Source organism: Eumetopias jubatus, unplaced genomic scaffold, assembly GCF_037043125.1.
Source record: "Eumetopias jubatus isolate StellerSeaLion01/CBP00866 unplaced genomic scaffold, mEumJub1_p1.0 scaffold_17, whole genome shotgun sequence".
Lineage (NCBI taxonomy): Eukaryota > Metazoa > Chordata > Mammalia > Carnivora > Otariidae > Eumetopias > Eumetopias jubatus.
Window position 1 is genome coordinate 85,493,270 of NW_028274823.1, and position 26,428 is coordinate 85,519,697.

General features: G+C 37.4%; 1 protein-coding gene across 17 annotated transcripts in view; it reads right to left on the bottom strand.

Moving 5' to 3' along the window:
* Window positions 1–26,428, bottom strand: part of PCDH15 (protocadherin related 15) — a 781,344-nt gene that overhangs the window by 357,171 nt on the left and 397,745 nt on the right. For all 17 annotated transcript variants that reach the window (XM_088020022.1, XM_088020021.1, XM_088020020.1 and 14 more), the window contains one exon: window positions 10,775–10,887. In XM_088020022.1, coding sequence (XP_087876148.1) covers window positions 10,775–10,887 — 113 coding nt within the window. The remainder of the gene's footprint in view (window positions 1–10,774; window positions 10,888–26,428) is intronic.

Genomic DNA, 26,428 nt, shown 5'->3' on the forward strand with positions numbered 1-26,428 from the left:
AACAATCTAAGTCTGCATATCTTTAAATGTAACATGTGAAATTCTGTTTTAACCCTCGCATTAGTTTGTTAATAGGGTTGATATGTTTGGATTGCTATTACATACTTCATCCGATTTCAGTGTTTCAGGGGTGCTAACCAGGTATCTGTCTTCAAGGTCCACATTCTTAACCCCTACCCTATTTTGTATATCCTTCTCTAAATGCAAAAACATATTCTTTTGTGTTGGTGAAGAAGCAGAAGGATGAGTTTTAAGTTCAAGGCCACATCACATGTAAGTAACAGACAGACAAGCACCCAAACTCATGTGTCTAGTTTTATGAGAGAGTACACAGGGAAATTCACCCCATGTTTCTCCAACTCAGAGAATGCACATGAATATACAAATATAAGACGGATAGAAGAAATTAGTGGCAGGAAAGAATATTAATAACATAGATACTCCAGATTAGAGGTAAAATATGGCACTTAACACAAATTAATACTATTACACTTTGCAGTGAGACCATGCATCAAACCTGTCATCCAATCCTCTCTTCTTCTGAACAATATAAATAGGAATTCTCAAAAATCTGACTTATTCTGTTCCCCTGTAATGAGTGGTAAATGAGATGAAAAGCACAAAAAAGCAGGTCAAGTGAAACAAGGTGGCGTTTTTAAAAAATTACTTCATCCCACAAAGATAACTTTATTTATATCTACAGAGTCTGTAGTTACAAGTTAAACATTGTATTTAAAAGTCAGATTTTGTTTAGAGAATTTCTGGGCATGAGTCCCATTTTCAGTAATGACACTAAAAGCCAAGAGAGCAGAAGTATAAGAAAAATGCACTATTTAGTTACTCTGGAGGGCAAAACACTGAAAGAGACAAACTACTCCATTTTCAATAATAAAGCAAGGAGGTGTTGATAATCCCTTCGCTCGCTATACCCAAGGACTGAGAACCCAGAATAACTTTTCTGGCTGGTGGGTGGCAAGCAACTTCACAAATCCCACCGTCTCTAATATGAACCCTTTGAAGTAGATAGAAGGATTTAGGGGAGAAGGGAAAGTGGGGGAGATGATCAAGACATATAAGTGAATTCTAGGAAAGAAGAAAGAGATCATTTTCTCCTAGGCAGTCAGGAGATCTTTGTCGTGCACCTGTAAGATGCACTTGTCACACCCAAAATATAAAATATAAGCAGGATCTAACTACTTCTCACCTCCTCCCTGGTTACCACCCTGATCCCACTACCACCATCTGTCCCCTGATCATTTTAACTTCTCTGTCAGGGTCCACCCTGGCCAGTAGCCCACGCCGATAACCGGAGCCAGGCTTTCATGAAAGAATAGCCCGATTGGGTCCCTTCTTCCACCAAAGCCTTCAAGGACTTCCATTTCTCCCAGGCTTCCATCATGCTCCTGTCCTTCTCACTCCGTGGGCTCTGTCCCTCGCCTGGACCCCACGCTCCTCTTCAGTCAAGCCTTCAGGCGACACAGGATGTCATTCCTCAAGCCTGCCTCTCCCAGATAAGCACAGGCTGCTTATTTGCAGCAGGAGGAGGCTGACTCTGAAACCAGGCACGCCCATGCTGCCCGGGCTTCACGCACCCCTCATCCCCACTGCTGAATGCAACTTGCAAGTCGACCTGAGGAAGAGGGTTTGCTTTGGAGAATTTTGCTGGACGGCTCAATTTATACTTCCATTTTCTTTTTTTGATTAGGAATTATACTTTTTCCTAACTGATTTAGATTATTAAAATCTATTTACTCACATTTTCAACCAATTAATTTATCTGTTAGCATCAACAATCTTACTAGTTTACACCTTTCCAAGAGCCAGGCACTGAGACACGCCTGCCTCGGGATTCAAACAAGAATGACTTGGACTTTTATTGGAAAGCAAATGCTTATGAAAGTCTGAACATTTCCTTGACAACACATTGTTATTGAATTCTTTCACAAGTGGAAAGTGTATGGTTGTGCCAGGTATACCTCAGAGGTTAGCCACAGTAAAAAACAAACAAAACAAAAGGTGCATAACACTATTATGATTCTGATACAAGATATGATACTTCAATGTGATCATAAAAACAATTTAAGCGCTGCCTGGGTGGCTCAACTGGTTGAGTGCCTGACTCTTGATTTCGGCTCAGGTCATGATCTCAGGGTCGTGAGATCGAGCCCCACATCGGCCTCTGTGCTTAGCGGGGAGTCTGCTTGTCCCTCTCCTTCTGCTTCTCTCAAAGAGTGTGCTCTCTATCTCAAATAAATAAATACGATCTTAAAAAGAAAACAATTTGAAACAGACAAAAGTAATTTATATTGTTACAATCATCCAGCTGGGATCTTTGGGTGTGTGAGGGGTAGTGGCCAGGAGAGGGTGGTGGGACATCTGGGTGTTCCTAATATCTTTTTTTTTTTTTTGTATATCTGGGTGCCTCAGGTTGTGAAAACCCATCAAGAGGGACAGTTTTCAATAAAAAGTTTACTAAAATCTGCTATACACTTGCTCTCCCAAAATGTGCATGTAGGCTACCCCTCCTCCCACCACAATGAACGAGTAAACTAATTTATGGCCACTCAAGGGCAAATGATGCAGCTTAATAAAGTGTGATCTAGGAAGTGACCAGAACAGCCAACATTATAAGGATATTTAAACATTACAGATGCTTGCCTCTTCCAATCCATTGTTTCATTAAAGGCAGGCTCCAGAAGTAGACCCCACCTTCTGTACTTTCCATCAGTGTCTCTCAAACACTGCGGTTTCTAAAGCCCTTCTCATCTGATGCCTCCATGTCTCACGTGAGGTCCCTGTTAAGGCACATTCTTGGGGGCTCAGTCAGGCTTTCTGATAGCTATTTATTTGTGTTTCCTTAATTATTATTTTAATGTTACCTGCCTTACTGGGTTCCAAGTGACATTAATACATGGTGGACTCTCCACTTTAATGCCCTGAAAGACACGTGGGCATCTTGATTCAGTGGGGGGAGCCCTGAAATCTGCCTTGCAGAAATGAGCGCATCCCATGATCATGGTATGGCCAGCCAGAAGCCGTCTGGGAACCAGTTAGGCCTGGTATTTCTTCTTCTCTGACTCAGGCTCCGGCTCCTAGGTAGCTCTTACAGCGTAGGCCAATACTGCTCTAGCCTCACGTACAAGTAATTGTTAGTTTTTCACCTTTAAGCAAAGTTTTAAATTTCAGTTGGATCGAACAGTTGGAAATGAAAGTGCAGGGACCTCACTTCTTTAAGGGAGCTCTCTCTAGGATCCTGCTCAGCTCACTAAAGCACTACAAGGGATTTGAGGTCAAAGCCCTAGTAACGGACAATAGGTTACATTTCCTTTCTACATGCGTACATTTTTCTTTTGAGATGTCTTCAGGAGAGATGGCTGTGGCAACCCTCTGTTCCCTGGGTTAAGGATTATATTAATATTTCTAACTAATTAATAATTAAATATAAGTATATTCCATTGCTTCTTGGCCCTTCTTATAAAATTATAGTGCCTGAAACCTACAGAAATGTTCTTTATTTAACCTTTAATACTCTAACAAATTAAAGATGCCTAAAGATTTTGACAGCAAGGGCACTTGTAACAGGGACCAAAAATATTTGAGAACTTACAGAACCATACCATAATTTATCAGATAAAATACAAAAAATCGGCATGTATATCACACAACTGGTTTGTTTGTAATATCATAAGTACAGCAAAGAAGTACATTCTTGGTTGGAAATAAATAAATTTTCTATTTGACAAAAAAGAAAAAAATGTCTTCAGAGAGAATGTAGACAACACACACCCAACAAGGGTTCATAATATGACAACCAATCATACTGATACACTTCCCACCAAGGGAATACTTTTAATAAAGTGAAGTATATTTTATCCTCACTTGAAGAATATGCCCTTTCTGTTTATAATTTATTGCATCAAATCTTCAAAGTTCCATTATATCTTTCAATAATAAAAATCTTTCTCTTTGCTTAGTGTTTGAGATAAGAACTGACACCAGAATGACTAAAGCAATTTTGAATGATTTAAAGAAGAAAAACCCAGTCGCTCTGGGGAAGACATAGGCTCATAAAACCCCTGCTTATCACAGATATGTCAGGTTCTTCGGCTGGTGTTTTGAACATGGGAATCATCTTGGCTATAAAGAGTGAGGCCAGCCAGAGACAGAATTATGATGGTGATGAAGAAGTCACTTTATTCTGGAATACCTCTGTTTTATCTCCCTTACTTTGCCCTACCATCTGCCTCCCCAACCAGGAAAGGCCCATTCAGGTTTCTGATCCTGTTCCCACTGAGTTGGCTCTCAACCAAGGAAAAACCCCATTGAAGTACTTTATATGAATTAGTGGACTGGAAAAGTCCATCCTGGAATATCTGAATTTCAAAAAAAACCCATCAGTATCCAAAAAAAACCACAAAAAACAAAAAACAAAAAACAAAAAACAAAACCCACCAAAACCCTAATCTCCAAGTGGGTTATTTTTCAGAGCCTGGAAGCTAGGGAGAGTGAGAGTTTAGTGTTTCTCCTATGTACCAGCTTATTCTTGAGAAAAAATAGTCAGCAGACCTATCTAGCTTACAAGTTGTTAGAGTATATCTAAATTTTCCATGCAACAACCAAGAGGCTTATGAAGACCCCTCGGGGATGGTTGTGCAGGAGGGTGGCGAGAGTTGACGCATGTGAAGGGGTGTAGTGGGGAGGGATGGACGGTAAGGCCTGCTCAGAAAGTGGCTCCAATTGAACGTTTTACAATATTTGGACTTGCTGTTGTACTCCTACGATGACCTTTGCAGACAGTAGGGCCTTGCCAAAATCAAGACACTGTGAGCAGAATGGATAAATTGCTTTTCTTCTTCCAAGCAGCTGCAGGTCACCTTGTAAGGAAGGAAGGAAGCCAACTAAAATATCACCTCTGTGTGTCTGTCGTCAGCTTGCGTGTTTGGAGAGCTGCAATATTCAACTGCTATATTCCATTTCTCTTCCAACTCAGCTGGATGAATAACAACGTGAGACAAGAAGACACGATATGTTCTTTGCTTTTATTAATTTCTATAATTGACAGATTAGTCAATTCATTCAGCCTCGTCCTGAGAATTTTTAGAGATGTGGACCGCTGGGAGGATATACAAGTATGCAGTGTTGTTTTGAGGAAACAAAAATAATGGTTTATGTGTTAATTGGCTAAATTAAAAAAAAAAAGGAACAAAAAATAAAAGAGCGTGTATCAGATGTGTTGATGGGTTTCTGAAAGTGCATTATTCATTAAGAAATCCATGGAGAGATTGTTATTCCGTTATTAATAAGCACTAATGCCTGAAATTTCTGTGGGATAATTTCTCTAAAATGGATCAAGGACTTTGGCTCTTATCGGACTCGAACTTCCTCACCTTAGAGATTCTGCTAGGAGAGCAGACAGAGTTTATTCTCCGATGACCTGCTGAACGGAGATCTGGGGCACGTCTGTGTCTCGTTCTTGAAGCAGGAATCCATGAGGACAGGGAGAGAAAACGTGGCTAGGATATTTCCAACCAGAACATTCATCTTGCCTGCTGTGGATGGAAACATCAGCTCTGAGTTTCTGTCCTGACCCCAGCTCGCTGGAGGTTCCTACTCAATCTTTCCTAAAGGGAGGATGCATGCCTTTCTTCCCTCCTCTTTAATCTCTCTCTTTTTGGATAGACTGACAGCAGAAAGAACAGTAACTTGCACTTCACAGTCTCCTTAGCGGACTTGACTGATTTTGATAGTTGTTTCATCTTCATGGGAGATGCCACCCTTTGTATTTTGAGACGTGATGCCTGATGGTCTGCGACCTGCAGCCCCATCTATCGGCTCCTGGCACCCGTGATCTTTCAGATCAACCAAGTTTCCATGGGAAATCCATGTGGCGGGTAAATGGTCTAGTGTCTTGAAGGCAGCATGGAGCGGCATGGCCCCGTTTCATTTTAGGCACACTCTGTCGGCAACATGGGGACACAGGGAGGATGTGAGGAGAAGCGGCTTATGTTTGAGAGGCCGCCTGCGTGAGATGGTGGTCCGTGATGGGGACTAGAGGACTGCCAAGGGCAGGGGGACGTGTAGGAGAAATTCCCGGGCTACGTGAAGAGGACCTGTTAAGGACCGCACAGGGCCGTGCGGGAGCAGGTACCTGGGGAACTGGCACTCCTGGCTCGGGTGACTGGCCGATTGCATGGTGTTGATGCAAAGAGAAAAGCAGGAGTAGAAGCTTTCAGATTTTAAAAGGTGTAGAGTTTGCTGCATTCGTTTTTATAGGTTTTATTTATCTGACAGATATTGAGAGAGAGAGAGAGGGCACAGCAAGGGGAGCGGCGGACAGAAGGAGAAGCAGGCTCCCCACTGAGCAAGGAACCTGATGCAGGACTTGATCCCAGGACCCTGGGATCATGAACTGAGCCGAAGGCAGACGCTTCACTGACTGAGCCACCCGGGTGCCCCGAGTTTGCTGCATTCTTAACGTGCCACAAGTCCATAATGCTAGGACTGGTAACCGGAAATTCCGATGTGGACATCAGGAGGGAAATAAGTCGAAAAGCGTCCTTTCCACACTGGCAACTTCCTCCACACAGAGCTTTCATGCATTTCCGTCTCTCCTACACCAAGTGAAGTGTCAGGCAACCCTTAAGCACCCCAAGGACTTGGCAAACTGAAAACCAGCAAACACCGTAAGCCTTAAACACAGCAGCTCTTAGTGTTCCACTGAGTCTCTGTGAAGTAAAGTATCCTTGATGTCACTGTTCACATAGAGGCCAAGCACTCTCTGGGGTTGTGGCACTGGAAATCCATGAGGATGCTAGCTGTTCTCTCTGACCTCGAGGAAAATACCTCGCCAGGATCACCATCACATCAGCAATGATATTCAAGCTGCCCAGTTTCAATTCCGTGGCTCAGTATCTACGTCAAAATTTATCTTTTTTTTTTTTTAGAAGGAGTGTTTGTTTGTTCAGTATAGTCATAAACAGCTTTAACCTCTGCCTTCACCTGGCTCTGGCCTTTTTTTCCAGGGGCTGAATTTGAGAAGTTTACTGCATCTTTATTCTGGACAGACGGACAAGATGAAGTCGTACCAAATGCACACACTTTCGAAGGTAGGTATTTAAATACAGTGAAGATGCAGGTACACAAATCCAGTTACCCTATAAGTTTGATTGGAGAAAACTATTACGACAAATATTTCTTGAGCACCTTCTATGCACTCGACATGGATGGTGTCAGGGCTTGGGCCACAGCGTAAAGAAATATATTACCATTTACCCTACTGTAAAGGTTAAGAGGAAATACACAGGAAAACTGAATGTAGGGCAGTTAGAGCCACCATGGGGACGAGCGGGATGCGGGGAGAAGCTTCCAAGCTTCTTTCCAGAGTGAGTATCTTAGCCTCTGACACATCAGTGAAGCATTAATGCCAATCACTGAGGCATCGTGTGAGCCAGAGTGCCCAGTAAGAAAAGAAAGGGTGACTCAGGAGACAGGGCAGCCCCCACAGATGCCTGGAGGCCAGAGGGAAGATGGAAGATTGAGAGCACGGCAAGTGCTTCAGGCTGGCTGGACAGAGAGCGTGCAGGGTGGCGGCTGAGGGCTTAGGTTAATATGCCCGTGGTGTGGAAACACAAGGGATTGCAGCTCAGCCTGCATGCAATATGGCGTCGGTAGGCCGGCGGTAACGACCTAAAAATCAGAGAGACCGTGATGTGATCATGTCTGTGAGCCTTGCTTTAGCTGTTAATCCACGGGAATAAGATTTAAAAAAAAAAAGTCATGCTTCAGCAACTGCGAGACACTGAATTATTAATAATTTATCCACTTGATATTTGTATTAGGTGTCCAGATCATAAATATATCAACTAATAATATTTTTTTTAACAAATACTGCACTTAAAATAATAAAAGTGAATTTTCTGGGCTTTGTGATAGCTACTCCATGCGTGAACTGATTCATTATCACACAGAAAATAAAATATGCTTTCATATTTCTATCTCCTAGTTGCTTTCTGCTTTGTAACTATGGTGCTCACACAACTTTTCATCCAGACTGGGGCAGTTTTGAGAGTGAAAGAGATATTACGAATACTTATACAAAAACAACAGGCACGAATATGAACCACCCTGGGCAAACCAAGCATATGATTCTTATTCAAAATGTGCATTTCATTTTAAGAATGGTTAAGTGATTACAATCATTGAAAATTTGGGACAGTGTTTTGAAATGGAGCATCCTTTCTTCTTTTAATTGGACTCATTTCAATTCTTTAATATTCTAAAGTTGGTGGACTACTCTGTTTTGTTTTCCTAATTTCACTCTTACATTTTTGTCAGTATCCTGAGTAAATCCCTGGCTGAAATGGATGAAAGAAAGATGATAAATCTCTTAACCATGACGCTTCCCAGCTGTTAAATGTGCATAGAGCTTTCTAAAGCAGAATTTTCAAAGTCTAGGAGAAAATACTTCATTTCATTTTCTTTTTTTCTTAGCTCCCGAAACAGAAATTGGGATCAAATCCAATAAAAACTTTTATGGCCAACGAAAAATGAAGCATTATTGAAATAAGAAAAAGGGAAGAAGTTGAAAGACTCACTAAAAGAGCTGCCAGATAGTAGCACTTCAACAGATCCCTCTACAAAGCCACAATATTCAGCTATTATTCAAGCAGGTGGCACATTATTATTCTTATAGATTGATACCTTTGCTTATTATCCCCTCGACTGCACACAAAACACAGTAATTTGAATCTAATAATGTCTGTAAAAACTTCCATTAATAATATAAAGTGTTATTAAAACATAAAAAAAAATTATCTATGGCCTGTTCTAATTGATTTTTGTTTCTATAATTGATGGGCTGAGTTTCATTGTACCTGGGTATACCAGGACAACTAACTTTGATAATAAAGGGAAATAACTGATTTCAGGGTTGAAATGAGGCAGTTTGGTAACAGTGCTTTGTCAGTTTTCTTAGACCCTACAGAGAGCAGACCCACAGGGCTTCACAGAGATTGACAGTACACAATGGATACATATTTTTGAGTTTTATATAGTTCCGTGATAATTAAAATAGTCAGTGCAAGAAGATAAATCTTGTGCATGGCCATTTGCTACAAATGGTAAAAGGAGTCTGTCTTTGTTGAATGACTCCCAAACCCCTACTGAATAAAATTGAAGGAAAAAGCAGTTTCACATGAGGCTCTCCTCCTGGTCTGGCCCTATACCTTGTTTCACCATTAACTGTTCATAGCTGCAACACACCTCCCAGTTTTTACTTCTGCTCTTCTGCTCTTCAAGCATAGTTCCCACTTCGATTCATTGGCCAAAACCTTCTGACACAGCAATATTTAGCATGGGGTAATCTCCAGAACATCTTCCCGGAGTCCCCAGATTAATTTATATGTCCCGATTCTGTACTTTTCCAGCACTTTTTAGTTGTCTTCCTATTAGCAGTTGATGTGACGTATTTGATTTATCAGCATGTAGGACTCTTTGCCCTTAGAGACTACAAGTTCTCCAAGGACAAGGGACTACCGAATAATCTCAGGATCTGGTAATGTATATAACAGGATCGGTGCTCACAAAATATGTCCTAATTTGAGCTAAAATTAAATGTATGTCTCTGCATTATTGTTTGCAGTTGTACCAACAGAGAGTTAAACCAGACAACGATTTCTAAGCAATTGCATCTTGGTGAAGTGAAAAGAGTATGACTCTTGCTTACATAAACCTAAGTCTGAATCTCAGTGCTGCCGTGTCTCAGGGAGGTAACTCTGAAATAGTCAGTCCCTTACCCTGTCTGAGCTTTGCTTTCCACCTTTGTATCACTGAGCTTCCTACCAAGATTATGGCTCTAATTCAATGAAAAATGTACGTAAGTAACTTGGACATGCTCGGTAAACTTCCTTATCATACTTCCTCTTCCTTTAACACTTTTAAATAAAAAAAAATACCCTCAGGCTACATTTCTATAGCTATGGTTCTGTCTGTGTAGCTATGAGAAAGTCATAATACACACCAGACTTACTCCATGTCCTTGCTCGGGTCTGTTGTATTACTTAGAGTGCCCTTCTACCACCCGCGTCTCTGCTCCATATAGTGCCATTATTCCTCACTCAAATCTTACCTGCCCAGCAAAGTCTATCAGAATTAATTGACAGATCATCCCGGCTTCCACAGTACCTCTTAAATGATTTTATTACAATGCAGTAGGTATTATTTAACTATAATTGTAATACCAAATGGATTCCCCTAGTTTTGATAATTTTTCCAGTCTAGGATCATTTTTCAAAATAAAGAAAATAATGAGACATATATTGACAGAATTTCTGGACAGGTCAGATCTTTTCTTTTTATGTTAGAAAGACAAACAATATTTTAAAACATAGTATGATATTAAAATAAAAAATACATAAATTTATGCACATTTAAAATATATTCATGAGCAGCTTTTGTGGTCAAGAATTAATTCCTTTTAGCAGGAAAAAATAATGTTAGAAAATGTAGCAATGTTATATTATGTAGCATTATATACATTTGGCCAGGGCATTTATTACATATAAAAATACGCAGTATTTGAATCATGTCATAATATAAACAGTTATCTTAAAGAAAGGCAACACAATGTATTAAAATAGCTGCACTTCACTTTTTTAAACATTGTTGTCATATTAATTTTAATTTTTGTAACATAAAAGTGCCTATAATAGCCACTGCAAATTTCTTTGATTAGCAGTTTATAAACGCAAACAAATAAGAAATTAGTTTAATTTACCTTAATAACCAAATCAAATTTCTGGTGAAAGTCTCTGTTTACTGGCTCCAGGAGACTAAGTTCTGCAGTTCTAGGATGCATATGGAAAAATCGTGGGTAATCCTCAGGAGTCCCTGAAAGGCATTGAGATTTTAGCACATAATTGAGAACAATATGTAATATATGTGTGTGCTATATCTATTTCCCTTCATTTACTGAGGAACAGAATCACAATTTCATTACTAAATTAACTTTCAAAATTATGCAGTCTAGGGAAAGGAGACACAATAAATGTGGTATACAATTAATTAGCTCATGAGTAAGAAGATGGAGAGTATTTTTTATTGGGGTGCTTTTCCAAATATCTTTTATTAGGAGAGCTCTTTAATTAATTTGAAACTTCATCACATGCAAAGAGATATTAAGTGTAGGGAGAGCAAATTTTGAAGTATAAAATTGTGTTTTAATGGTGCATAAATCTTAATTATAGCCTGCATGGTCTTTCACCATAACTTGTAATAAACAAAGACTAGTAATTTGTACCAAATATCAAGCTGCTTAAAAATTAAAATGAACATATTCTGTTCCAGCTGGGCAAATATTTTTCTTAAGGCAAGAATCCAGCTAATTATATCAATCATATTAAATAAAAATATACTGATGATACTGTTAATGCCTAGAGAGGATTTTTTTTTAATTTTTTAATAGATTTTATTTATTTATTAGAGAGAGAGAATGAGAGATAGAGAGCACAAGAGGGAAGAGGGTCAGAGGGAGAAGCAGACTCCCCGCCAAGCAGGGAGCCCGATGTGGGACTCGATCCCGGGACTCCAGCATCATGACCTGAGCCGAAGGCAGTCGCTTAACCAACTGAGCCACCCAGGTGCCCTAGAGAGGATATTTTTTAAGTACAGGCATTTTAGTGAGTTGAAATACATTTCTTCCTGCAGAAGTTTCCTTCAGTTGCATTATCTTTCTGTGTATGATGTGACATTCTTTTTCTCAAAGTGAAGAATAAGTAGAAGTCAAATCGTATAACTCCAGAGCATACGTATGCATTTGGCACAACAATAGCCATAATAAGGAAATAACTATGGCTTCCAATTCTTAAAGCTTATTGTGTACTAAATGCTTTATGCAAATAATCATCAATAAGTCTGTAAATCATTCCCATTTTACAGAGAAGGACTTGGCAACTTCAAGATATTTAATAATTTGTCCAAGACCAAAGAGACAATGTAAGACAGAGCTTGCATTCAAATCGAGGTTGCAAGAGTCTGACATAACCAAAAATGGATTAATTTCTATTCTTCCTTTGCTTCAACACTGAGACAAGAAGAGAAACTCTCCTGGGGTATTATGTGAGGGGAAATAAAAAAGTATGCCAGTAAAATAGACTTGAAAATCCAGAAATAGTCAAAATTGCACATGGCAATTTAGCATATAATAAAGTATTCATCTCAAAACAGTAGGGTAAATGGATTTTTGAATACTAGCATTTATCAAATAGAACAGCCATATCGGAAATTATAGAATTACATCCATTTTTTATACTAGAGTAAATCCCAAATGGAGAGTATATTCATACATAAAAACAACGAAACAATACAAGTGCTAGTAAGAGATGAAAACATGGATGAATTCTACTATAACGTGAGAGTGGGCATCTCTCTCCTAACTATGGCTCAAAATGAAGAGGCAATAAGGGAATAGAGAGATAAATTTGATGACATTACAAAATAGCTTGGCGAGACACACTAAACAAAGTAAAACCACAAGTGACAAACTAGGGAAAATATTTGCAATTAACAACAGACACAAAATGTTCATATCGCTAACATATGTAGATTTACAAATTAGGAAAGAAAAAGATCAGCAATACATTAAAAAAGATTGGGCTACAGAATGTAAAGAGTTCATAGAAAGAGAGAGAAATGACTCTTGACCAAGTACAAAGATGCTCACCTTTATACACAAGAAGAAAAATTCAAATTATGAGATTAAACTGAGATTCCATTTCCTATTTGTTAGATTAGTAATGGCCCAAAGTGGACACCATACTCTATTAGTGAGCCCGTGAGAAAACAAGAACTTTCAGACATTTCTGGTATTATTGAAAGAGTGTTATAAAACCTATGATGGGAAATTTGGCATAGTCCATGAAAATGATCTGAGTATTGGGGAATTCTAAGAAGATGGCAAAGCAGGAAGCATTAGGAATCTATGCCTTCATGTAGACAACAATTGGCAAAATCTTTCTAATGTAACTCTTTTAAAACTCTGGAGTCTATTGAAGTCTTCCAAATTTCAGAGTAAGGTCTGGACAGTAAAATACATAATTTCTACCAATTACAGCTCTAAGCACAGCAGCAGCTACCTATCTCCCAACTCTCTGCCACTTGGCAGGGAGCTGGGCCTATGTTTCTGGAGAATCTTCTACACATGCTGGGAGCAAGGTTGGGCAAAATGGACCGTGTCCTTCAAATAGCAGACATCTGTGCTCTCACAGGTGGTTGATGTTTCTCATCACAGAAGTGCAGGTGACTATTGTCTCTCTCTCTCTCTCTCTCTCTCTCACACACACACAGACACACACACACACACACACACACACAACCACCACCACACCCATTGTTCCCATTGTTGTAAGCTCCTCCACTTAGGCTGAATTAATTTCCAGGAGTTCTGAAGGGCCAGCACCCCTTTTACCCCCTTCATTTTTCTCTCTCTTTTTATCCCCCTCTTAGAAGCCCAGCATTAAAGAGGAGGACATCCAAAAGCAACTGTACATGAGGGGAAATTAGAAAGTCACCATGCATACCCAGGGGAAGGCATAGCTCAGAAATTACTTGAGGAGATCTTAAGTATTTACACTTCAGACTAGACCTCAGCACAGAGACAGAATACAACTGTAAAAATCAATCAATCAATCAATCAACAAAAATAGAAACAAAAACCAGTAAACCCTGGGAAAGTAAAAAATTCTGATTTCCAGAGTTACATTATTAGAATCAAATGTCCAATTTTCAACAACATAGAGTGTACATAAAAACAGAAAGATATGGCCCATTCAAAGGAAAAAAAAAAGAGACCAAATCAACAGAAATTGCACCTCAAAAACACCTGATTGATGACGTACTAGATAAAGATGTTAAACAACTGTATTAAAGATGCTTAAGGAATTAAAAATAGGTATAGACAAAGTCAAGAAACTGATATATGACCAAAATGGTAATATTAATAAAGAGATAGAAAACCTAAAAAGAAACTATAAGAAATTCTGGAGCTGAAAATGACAATACTGAAATGAAAAGTTTACTAGAGAGATTCAAAGACAGATTGAGCAGGCAGAAGAAGGAATCAATAAAATGAAGATAGGGCAATAGAAATTATTGAGTCTGAGTAACAGAAAAGAAAAAAAAAGATTAAACAAAAGGGAACTGTGCCTAATTGACCTGTAGGGTACTATTAAGACCAACATACACATTGTGGGGGTCTCAAAAGGAGAAAAGAGAGAAAGAGGTAGAGAGAATGTTTTAAAAAAAAAAATCTTAAAATTGCCAAAATTTGATAAGAGATAGAGATAGAGAGCCAAAAAACTCAATAAAATTCAGGTAAGATGGATTTAAAGACACACCAAAACACTTCATAATCTAACTCAAAAGGCAAAGACAAGGAGAGAATCTGGAAAGTAGCTAGAGGGAAGGGACTCATTGCATACAAAGGATGCTCAATAAGATTATCAGCCTTTTTGTTATCAGAAATCTTGGAGGCCAGAAGAGAGTGGCCCTATATATTCAAAGTGCTAAAGGAAAGCAAAATGTCAAAAAAGAATCCTATATCTGACAAAACTGTCCATCTAAAGTGGCAGAAATATTAAGGCATTCCCAGATGAATGCTGAGGAGTCCATTACCACTAGACCAGTAAGGACAATAGGCTATAACCTGAAGCAGAGTGGGGAGTAAAGATCTCAGGAAAGTAAATATATGGGCAATTATAAAAGCTAGTATTATAGTAATAAAAGTCTATAACTCCACTTTGCGGTTTCTACATAACTTCAGACACTAAGAAATTTAGGAGAATTATTAGTTTATGTTTTCAGGCACATAATGTATAAACATGTAAACTTGCTACACTTAAAAGCGTGAGGATTGAGCTGGAAAGGAACAGAGTTTCGTATGTTATTAAAGTTAAACTGGCATAAATTCAAGTTAGAGTGCTATGACTTTAGGATTCAAATATAATTCCCATGATGAAAACAAAGAAAACAATTACAGCATATACACAAAAGTAAATGAGAAAGGAATTTAAACTCTACAAAAAAATCAACAAAACACAAAAGAAGATAGTACTGAAGGAAATGAGGGATGAGAAGGTTGTAAGATATATGGAAAACAAGTGGCAAGATGACAGAAGTCCCTCCTTATCACTAATGACTTTAAATGTAAATTAATTAAACTCTCCACTCAAAGATAGACAAATGGATTAAAAAAACATAATCCAACTATATTCTGTCTGCAAGAGAATCACTTTAGATGCCAAGACACAAATAAATTGATAGTGAAAGGGTGACATATGCCATACCTTGAGGACAATATGATAAATGAAATAAGCTAGTCATAAAAAAGACAATTACTGCATGATTTTACTTATATAAAATACTTACAATCACAGACAGTAGGTAGAATCACGTATTCTAGGGGTTGTGGAGAAGAGGAGAATAGGGAATTATTGCTTGATGGGTATAGAATTTCAATTTTATAAAATGAAAAGAGTTCTAGACACACAAGCTTATGAATGAATTTAATATCACTAAACTGTATACTTAGAAATGGCTAAGATGGTAAACTGTATGTTATGTTTGTTTTACCACAATTAAAAATTGAAGAAAATCATATTAGCATTTATTTTTGACCCAGAAATTCCACTTCAAGGAATTTTTGCATTTTAATAATAAAAGATAAGTAATCACCTACATATACTTCAATAGTGGTCTGGTTGAATAAATGCTGATGCATTCTCAAGTGGATAATAATTGAAATGACAAAAATGAATGATAAGGGGGCGCCTGGGTGGCTCAGTCGTTAAGCATCTGCCTTCGGCTCAGGTCATGATCCCAGGGTCCTGGGATCGAGCCCCGCATCGGGCTCCCTGCTCGGCGGGAAGCCTGCTTCTCCGTCTCCCACTCCCCCTGCTTGTTCCCTCTCTCGCTGTGTCTCTGTCAAATGACTAAATAAAATCTTTAAAAAAAAAAAGAATGATAAGTATCTTTACTCATTACTGTATTACTGTAGAGTTAAATTCAGTTAGATTTAGCGAAAAAACAACTTGGAGAAAAGTGCATTTAGTATTACTAACATTTAAGAAAGAGGAGTACACACACATGTAAATAAAAGGAAATATATATACATATGTGTATATATGAATATTAATAAAATGATAAACTACAACATTAAAAAAGTGTTACATATGAGGGAGAGACAGAATGTTGAGGGAATAGGCAATGAAGCTAGATTAAATTAACTATACCACTGTTTTTTTTTTATTTTAGAGTCATATAAATATTACATATCATATAAGACATTGAATATAAGGGCAGTTAAAAATAAAAATAAAATAATCTAAATGTTTATTCAGTTGGTGACATAAACACAAACAGAAAAGGACCATCTCAGATAACTTTAAAAGATTGTACCTTGATTTCACATTCACAGTGTAACATAGCTCTAAAATAATAGAAATTAACAAAAAAACCCCGTCTATGATAATAATATTGTTCATGTTAGTGTTGTTAGTCTAAGATGGTTATGGTAGTATTTTGCCAGAAATGAAATGAATAAGTATGTGGTGTCTTAATTCTATCATTCTCAGTGTGTGAAAAAATTCTTATCATAGAAAACTGGATTGCCATAGAAACTTAAGGAAATTTACGGCTATTCTCCAAGTTTTGATATTGTGGATAAATAGGAATTTATGATCAGTCTCAGTCAAATGTTACTGATGAAAGAAACTCTTCCTTTGGTAGACAAAAGCAATTATGATATACAACTTATCTCCAGATGATTTTCAATGAAAACCTTCAAATGACCCCTGAATATTAAGTACTGTGCAAATGCCAGGCTATTATTGAAGTATAAAGATGTTTTCCAAGAACAGAAGTGCATGTCTAAGTTTAAGGACCCTACAGATTAACTTAATTTTCTCATTTAGAAAAATGTGATATTCATTCCATTTAGCAAAAGTATACTTAATTCATCTGAAAAAGTTGCTTCTTGGTTCCAGTTCAAGATGGTGCCATAGGAAGACCCTGAACTCACCTCCTCCATGGAACACACTGAATTATACCTATTAAAAGAACAGTTGCTCCTGAAGAACTGAGGGCTGGCTGAACAGCTACTGAACAGCTAAAGAGAGTGAACAGCAAGAGAACAATAAGAGAGATGGAGACATGGTAAGGAAGGGAATCCCTCCCCCCCATGCATTGAACTGCAATGGGGAGGGACAGTACTGAGGGACCGGGAACAGAACCCTCTGTCCTTGGGCACAGAATCGAAGTGGTGGTTTAAAAGAACAACTAGCATATACAGGGGACAACACTAGAACTCCTCTAAGCACCAGGGGAGCCACTGAATGCTCTCCAGGTCAAGGGGACTGGAGAATGACACGGTTCACGTTCCCACCCCACCTCAAAAGCCTAGATCAGAGCAGAGTCCAGATACCATGGCAGGTGGGTCCAGTCATCTCAATGAGCTTGTGACTTTCGTGAGCCCAGTGTCACAGGCCCACAACAGTCTTCGTCAATCTGGGGCACAGGAACAAAAGCACCACTTTAAGGGTGCCAGAGAACTGAGGGAACATTCTCTCCCCACCCAACCGTAAAAGCCCAGACTGGAGCAGGGTCCAGCTCAACAGTGAGCTAGCAATCTCAAGGAACCCAGGGCCCACAAACCCATACCAGTCACCTTGTAGTGCTGAGCACAGAAAACAGACTGTGGCTTTGTGTTTGCTCTTTAAAAACTATTTATTATATTATTATTATTTTTTTTACTTTTTAAAAATTTTTCTTGTCTTGGTTTGTTTTTATTTTTTCTCTTCTGTTTGCTTTTTTCTTTTTCTTTTTTTTTTCTTTCTTCTTTTCTTCATTTATTATTTTCCTTTTTCTTTTACTATTATATTTCCCTTTATTCTTTCTATAAAAAGCCATGTTTTAAAAGAATAACTATCATTTACAGCTACAGCTCTAACCAACCAGCAAAACTCACAAAGCATTCACAGACTACAAAGAGAACATGTACAAAGGACCATTTGTTCAACTTTAGGACAAGTAGTCATTTTGCCCAATCCATAGAAACACAAACAGAAAGTCAAACAAAATGGAGAGACAGAATAATATGCTTCAAAAGAAAGAACAAGAAAAAAGCCTAAAAATAAATAAATAAATGAATAAATAAATAAATAAAACAGAGATAAACAAAATGCCTGATTAAGAATTTAAATTAATGATCATAAAGATACTCACTGAGCTGCAGAAAAGAATGGAAGAAGTCAGTGAGACCTTCCATAAAGATAGATAATATTAAAAAGAACCGATCAGAGTTGAAGAATACAACATGTAAAATAAAAAAACAACAACACTATAGGGAATCAACAGTAGACGAGAGGACACCGAAGAAAGTATCAGCCATCTGGAAGATAGTGTAATGGAAAGCACATAAGCAAAACATCAAAAAGAGAAAAGAATTTTTAAAAAATGAGGATAGATTATGAGATCTCTTGGACATTGAGTGAACAAACATTCACATTATAGGAGTCTCAGAAGAAGAAGAGAGAAGTGTTTAAAAACTTTATCTGTTTTTGATTTTTTTTTTAAGATTTTATTTATTTGACAGAGAGACACAGCAAGAGAGGGAACACAAGCAGGGGGAGTGGGAGAGGGAGAAGCAGGCTTCCTGCCGAGCAGGGAGCCCGATGCGGGGCTTGATCCCAGGACCCCGGGATCATGATCTGAGCTGAAGGCAGACACTTAACGAATGAGCCACACAGGGACCCCTAAATCTTTATTTGAATTATAATTGAAAACTTCCCTAACCTAGGGAGGGGAAATAGACATTCAATCCAAGAAACACAGAGAGTTCCAAAAAGATAAACCCAAGGAGGTCCACACCATAGCACATAATAATTAAAATGTCAAAGGTAGTAGATAAAGAGAGAATCCTAAAAACAATGAGAGAGAAACATAAACGTTAACTATAAAGTTATCAGCTGGTTTCTCAGCAGAAAATCTGCATGCCAGAAAGGAGTAGCATGATATATCCAAAATGCTGAAAGAAAAAAAAACAAACCCTACAACCAAGAATACTTTACCCAACTAGGTTATCATTCAGATTTGAAAAGGAGATAAAGAGTTTCACAGACAAATAAAATATAAAGGACTTTTCACCACTAAACCAGCCTAACACAAAATGTTAAGGCCACTTCTCTAAGTAGAAAAGAAATGGCCACAATTAGACATAAGAAAAATATGAATAAAAAGCTGTTAAATATGACACACACACACACACACACACACACACACACACACACATACACACATACACACAGTGGAGAAGGGAGTAAAAAAAGGGGGGGAGAAATATTTCTTCTTTTTATTTTTTCCTTTTCTTTTCAGAATGTGTTTGTGCTTAAATGACCACTAAATTAAGATGGACTGCTATTTACTTAGGATGCTATATATGAATCTTATGAAAATGACAAACCTATAAATAATAGTGAGAAAGAAGGCCAAAGAAACACTACAGATACTCATTGATCACAAAAAAAAAAAAAACAAGAGAAGAAGAAAGGAACAAAGATGAACTACAAAAACCCAGAAAACAAATTTTAAAAATGTCAATAAGCACATACTGATCAATAATTACTCAAAATATAAATGGCCTAAGTGCTCCAAACAAAAGGCACTGGGTGATAGAATAGATAAAAACAAAACAAAAAACAAAACAAAACAAAAACAAGACCCATCTATATGCTGCCTACAAGAAACTCGCCTCAGAAATAGACACATACAGGTAGAAAGTGAAGAGATGAAGAAGCATTCACTATGAAATGGAAGTGACGTGGAAAAAAAATAAAGGAAGGGTAGCAATAGTTAAATCAGCCATAATAGACTGTAAAACAAAAACTGTGATGAGAGACAAAGAAGGACACTACCTAATTATAAAGGGACCAATCCAACAAGAAGATACAACTGTAAATATCTACACTCAACACTGGAGCACCTAAGTACATAAAGCATATATTGATGGACATTAAGAGAGAAATTGATGATAATACAATAATAGTAGGAAATGGTAATAACCCAGTTACATCAATGGATAGATCATCCAGATGGAAAATCAACAAGGAAATGTTTTTGAATAACACATTGGAGCAGACTGACATAACACAGAGAAAAAGAACATTCCCTCCATAAACAAGAGGATACACATTCTTTTCAAGTGCACATGGAACATTATCCAGAACAGATCACATATTAGGCCATAAAACAAGCCTCAATACACTTAAGAAGCTTGAAATCATACCATGCATCTTTCCTGACCACAACGTTATGAAACGAGAAATAAATCATAATAATCGGAAAAATCATGAACATGTGGAGACTAAACAACATGATACTAAAGTACCAATGGGCTAATGAAACAGTCAAAGAAGAAATAAAAAAATACATGGAGGCAAATGAAAACAAGAACTCAGTGGTCCCAAATCTCTGGAACACAGTGAACACAGTTGTAGGAGGAAGTATTTGGCAATACAGACCTGCCTCAAGAAACAAGAAAAAAACTGAAATAAACAATCTAACATTATGCTTAAAGGAACTAGAAAAAGAACGAACAAAGACCAAGTTGAGTAGTAGACAGTAAATAATAATGGTCAGAGCAGCAATAAATAAGTGGGAGCTAAAAAATTAGAAAAAAAATCAATGAAACTAGGAGCTGGTTCTTTGAAAAGAATCATAAAATTGACAAACCTTTAGCCAGACTCATCAAGGAATAAAGAGAAAGGACCCAAATAAATATAATCAAATGAGAGAGTAGAAGTAGTAACTGGCACCACAGAAATACAAAGGATTAGGGGCGCCTGGGTGGTACAGTTGGTTAAGTGTCTGACTCTTGGTTTTGGCTCAGGTCGTGATCTCAGGATCATGAGACTGAGCCCCCATGTTGGGCTCCATGCTCAGCGCAGAGTTTGCTTAAGACTCTCTCTCTGAGTACAGAGTCTTTGCCTCTTTGGTTAGTTTTATTCCTAGGTATCTTATGGTTTTGGGTGCAACTGTAATGGGATCGACTCCTTAATTTCTTTCTTCTGTGTTGTTGGTGTATATGAATGCAACTGATTTCTGAGCATTGATTTTATATCCTGCCACTTTACTGAATTCCTGTATGAGTTCTAGCAGTTTTGGGGTGGAATCTTTTGGGATTTCCACATAAAGTATCATATCATCTGCAAAGAGTGAGAGTTTGACTTCTTTGTCGATTCGGATGCCTTTTATTTCTTTTTGTTGTCTGATGGCTGAGGCTAGGACTTCTAGTACTATGTTGAATAGCAGTGGTGATAGTGGACATCCCTGCCATGTTCCTGACTTTAGGGGGAAAGCTCTCAGTTTTTCCCCATTGAGAATGATATTCGCTGTGGGTTTTCCATAGATGGCTTTTATGATATTGAGGTATGTACCTTCTATCCCTACACTGAAGAGTTTTAATCAGGAAAGGATGCTGTACTTTGTCAAATGCTTTTTCTGCATCTATTGAGAGGATCATATGGTTCTTGTTCTTTCTTTTATTAATGTACTGTATCACACTGATTGATTTGTGGATGTTGAACCATCATTTCACCAATGAAAGTGAATTAGTAATCAAAAATTGACCCCAAAAATAAAAATTCCAGGACCAGATAGATTCACAAATTAATTCTATCAGACATTTAAACAAGAGTTAATACCTATTCTTCTCAAATTATCCCTAAAATATTTGAGGAAGGAAAGCTTCCAAATACGTTCGATGAGGCCAGTACTACCCTGATACCAAAAGACACCACACAAAAAGAAAACTGCAGGCCGATATCTCTGGTGAACATAGATACAAAATCCTCAAGAAAATATTAGCAGATTACATACAATACATTGAAAATATCATTCATCACAACTTTGTGGGATTTATTCCTAGACTGCAAGGATGGTTCAATATTTGTAAATCAATCAACATCATACAACATATCAACAAAATGAAGGATAAAAATCATATGATCTCAATAGATGCAGAAAAAGCAATTGACAATATTTAATATACATTCATGATAAAAATTATTAACAAAATTGGGTTAGAGGGAACATACCTCAACATAATAAAGGCTATATAAGAAAAACTCACAGCTAACATCATAGACAATGGTGAAAAACTGAGAGCTTTCCCTTTAAGGTCAGGAGAAAGACAAGGATGTCCACTCTCATCACTTTTATTCAATATAATACTGGAAGTCCTAGCCACAGCAACCAGACAAGAAAGAGAGGTAAGAGGCAACCATATTGGTAGAGAAGTTAAACTGTCACTCTTTGCAGATGGTATGATACTAACATAGGGAACCCTAAAGACCACCAAAAAACTACTAGAAGTAATAAGTGAATTCAGTAAAGTGGCAGGATATAAAAATAATAATAAAAAATCAGTAGTGTTTCTACACACAAACAACAAAGTTGCAGAAAGAGAGATTTAAAAACAAACCAACCAAAATTTACAATTATATCAAAGATAATAAAATACCTAGGAATACCCTTAACAAAAGAGGTGAAATATCTGTACTCTAAAAACTATAAAATACTGATGAAAGGATATGTAAAGGACACAAACAAATGGAAAGATATTCCATGCTTGTGGATTGGAAAAATTAATATTGTCAAAATGTCCATGTCACCTAAAGCAATCTACAGATTCCATGCAATCCACATCAAAACACCAACAACATTTTTCACAAAACTAGAACAAATAATACTAAAATTTGTATGGGATCACAGAAGACCCTGAATTGCCAAACCAATCCTAAGAAAGAACAAAGCTGGAGATATCACAATCACTGATTTCAAGATATACCATAAAGCTATAGTAACAGAACAGTACGGTACTGGGACAAAAATAGACACATAGATCAACAGAACAGAAGAGACAGCCCAGAAGTAAACCCATAATTTATATCGTCAATTAATCTCCAACAAAGGAGCCAATAATAAGCAATGGGAAAGAAACAGTCTTTTCAATAAATGGTGCTGGGGAACCTGGACAGCTATATGTAAAAGAATGAAACTAGTTTCTAACACATTACACAAAAATAAATTCAAAATGGATTAAAGATCTACACATGACACCTAAAATAATAAAAATCCTGAAGAGAACACAGGCAGTAATTACTCTGGTATTAGCCATTGCAACATTTTTCTAGATAATGTCGCCTAAGGTCAGGAAAACAAAAGCAAAAATAAACTGTTGGGACTACATCAAAATAAAAAGTTACTATAGAGCAAAGGAAATAATCAACCAAACCAAACTAATGGCAACCTATTGAAAGGGAGAAGATATTTGCAAATGACATATCTAATAAAGGGTTAGTATCCAAAATATATAAAGAACTTATAAAACTCAATACCATTTCTAAAGTTCTGAGTTTATTCCATTTGGTTCTTGTCTTGATTTTAAACTTGGAGTTAACTGTATTAAAATCCCATACCCTTGATAGTCAATTCACCTATAACTAAAATTTTGTCAATAAAATCAATCATGTTTTCATCTATGTCTTAAAAGCACATTTCTTTTTGTATCAGTTATTTCTAGGTTTGATGATAGGATATTGTCTCTAATTTCTTGTTCTCCACTGTTAGTTTTAAATTTATCATTTTTTCCTTCTAACTGTCCCACTTTCTTTGTGCATTTTTTATAATTCTAACTGAAAACATTAAACTCCCTTTGTCCCACTTCCACATCTTCCAAATCTCAAGTCTAAATCCATTCTTTTTATAATCTCCTTTTTAAGCTATTTCTGATGAGTAATAAATTGTTTTCTATTCCAAAATAGTGCCAAAAACTCTGTAATCCATCCCCCCCAAAAAGTGAAATCTCAAATTCTCTTATACTTGTCTCTCAAGAAAACCAAAAAATCACTCTATTAGTAGCCAATTTCTCAATTTAGGGAAATACTACAAAAATATTCCTGGGTCATTTTCCTGATGCCTTTTTTTTTTTTTTTTTTTGGCAGTGCTTCTAAGAATATAGTTCTTGGTCTACTTGCATGGGAAAGACCAAGATCCTACCCTATTTTCTGTGTCAGAATCTCTGAAAAGAAAGGTCAGAAATGGGTACCTTGGAAAATCTCTAAAGCTTGAGAACCACCACGTATGGTATATAAAATGCCCATACCTGTTGTTTAAACATAAAAACAAGTATAAAAATCAGGAACTAAATTTTTGCTGATAGAACCGCCATTTTTCTGACTATGCAGATTCAAATCCCCAAGTTCCTCTCTCATGATTCTCCATGTGTTGCCCATGTGACTCTTCCCAGCTTGTGTCACTGCCATTCCCTCATCCTGTGTACTGGGTGTTTTTTTCTGTAGTCCTACTCTGCTTCCCGTCTAAAGTCTTGTCCTCTCAAGTGTTCTGACATCCCAGCCATTTATAATAAGTAAGGTAAACATGCTAAAAAGCCACTTTAATCTGCCAATTATGTAGACAAAATTTTACCTGTGGTTTACTGCAGTATTCCCCAAAGTGTGATTTATTTACTGGTATAATTTACATACAATTAAATGCACAGATGAGCTTCAGTGTTTTTGGAGAATTGTATAGACCCATGTAACCAAAGTCCATATTAAAACTTTAATTTTGCATTCATTTTGTCCAAAAATAATACAAAAATTATGCCTAACAAATATTTAATATTCCAGGGGACTCTTACTGCTCTTGGCATGTGTGTAGGGACCTTGGCAAGGAGTCTTGAGTGAGGCGTGGAGACTATGCAGTGTGGACGGGAGGAGAGAAACACTCCCCCTGTGGGTCTGCTTTCAGCATATTGCAGTGAGTTTTGATTCATATATGACTAGTTAAAGTGACCTGTGTTTTGTAGCATTCATTTTTCACCAAACTAATACAAAAATGAGTAACTAGCTGAGAAATATTTCCTCAAGTGCACTTCAGATTAAAGATAACACTAATGGTGCATGCAAAAGTGAACACCAGGAAAGAGGCAGGATGCTCACTCCCTGGACTTAATCAGTCATGTCATTAGGTCACATCATGAAGACCTAAGCAGATCAAGTCAGCCTGACAATTTTTAAACAATTAGTAGAATTACTTGAAATGTGGACTTACATCCAATATAATTAATAGTAATCAGAGCTCTATGAAACCTTTGAGCATTGAAGTTTTAACTAGTGATTATGCATGCATAATTATGAAACATTAGAGGGCTTATTCAACTTATTTTTAACTCATGGGATAAGGAATGAAAAAGTTATGTCTTCAATCCAACATGTAACTATTTTAAGGTAACATTACACAAATTACCTGAAGTAGATCAGAGATAGCTACAGACTTTGTGCCTTCTTGAATAAGGGCTAGACTCCTGCTTGATTTGACCAATGGTTGGTAGTGGAAATGATGTCATTGCAGTGCTGGGACTAAGCTTTAAGAAGACTGGTAGCCTTCACTTTTAGCTTCTGAGAAGTCAGTGACCAATGCTGTGAAGAAGGCTATCGAATAAGGTGAGGCCCAGGGGAGGGGAGAAGTGAGTAACCACCCTGGATGTCTATATCCCTGGCTAGCTCCCAGCCGAACACACACATTTGAGTAGCCTCAACTACACTGTGAGAGAAGCAGAAGACCCGACTTGTCGATCCTAATCAACCCACAGAAATATGAGAAATACCAAGTTGCTGCCATTTTAGGTCACTAATCTTTTGAGTGACTTACTGTACAAGAACAGAAAACTAAAGCACTACCCATTGTCTCTACAGCTTCCTTCATGTTTCCCCAGCTTATATTGTTTTCATGTTTTCATGCATTTTGGTTCATTTCCACAGTTACTTGCCCTGAACTTTATCGTTTTTCCCACTGGCTGTAATAGGTTAATGACTAGAGGAACATAGCAAACCAAGTTTTGAGAATGGTAAAGCCTTCCCACAAACCCAGGGTCATGATCCTTTGGGCTATTACTTGAGAAAGAAATAGACTTCTATTTGATTTATGCCACTGTGTTTTGGAGGTTCTTTCTTTCTTTCTTCTCCTTATTTTTTATTATGTTATGTTAATCACCATACATTACATCAGTTTTTGATGTAGTGTTCCATGATTCATTGTTTGCATACAACACCCAGGGCTCCATGTGGTACGTTCTTTATAGAAGTATCTAAGCTTGTACCTTTACTAATATAAACACTTCCTACCCCATTACTATACATAATATAACTTATCTTTGGATTCAATCAATGCTCTCATTTTTAGCAGATCTATTTTTGTGAGTTCCAGTATTTCTAGCTTATTATTCTACCCTATGTGATCTTTATGGGGGACAAGACAAGAAGTTCAATGTGTTTAAAGTGAGTAGTTTTCTAGAACAATTTCCAGGGGAAGCCATAAA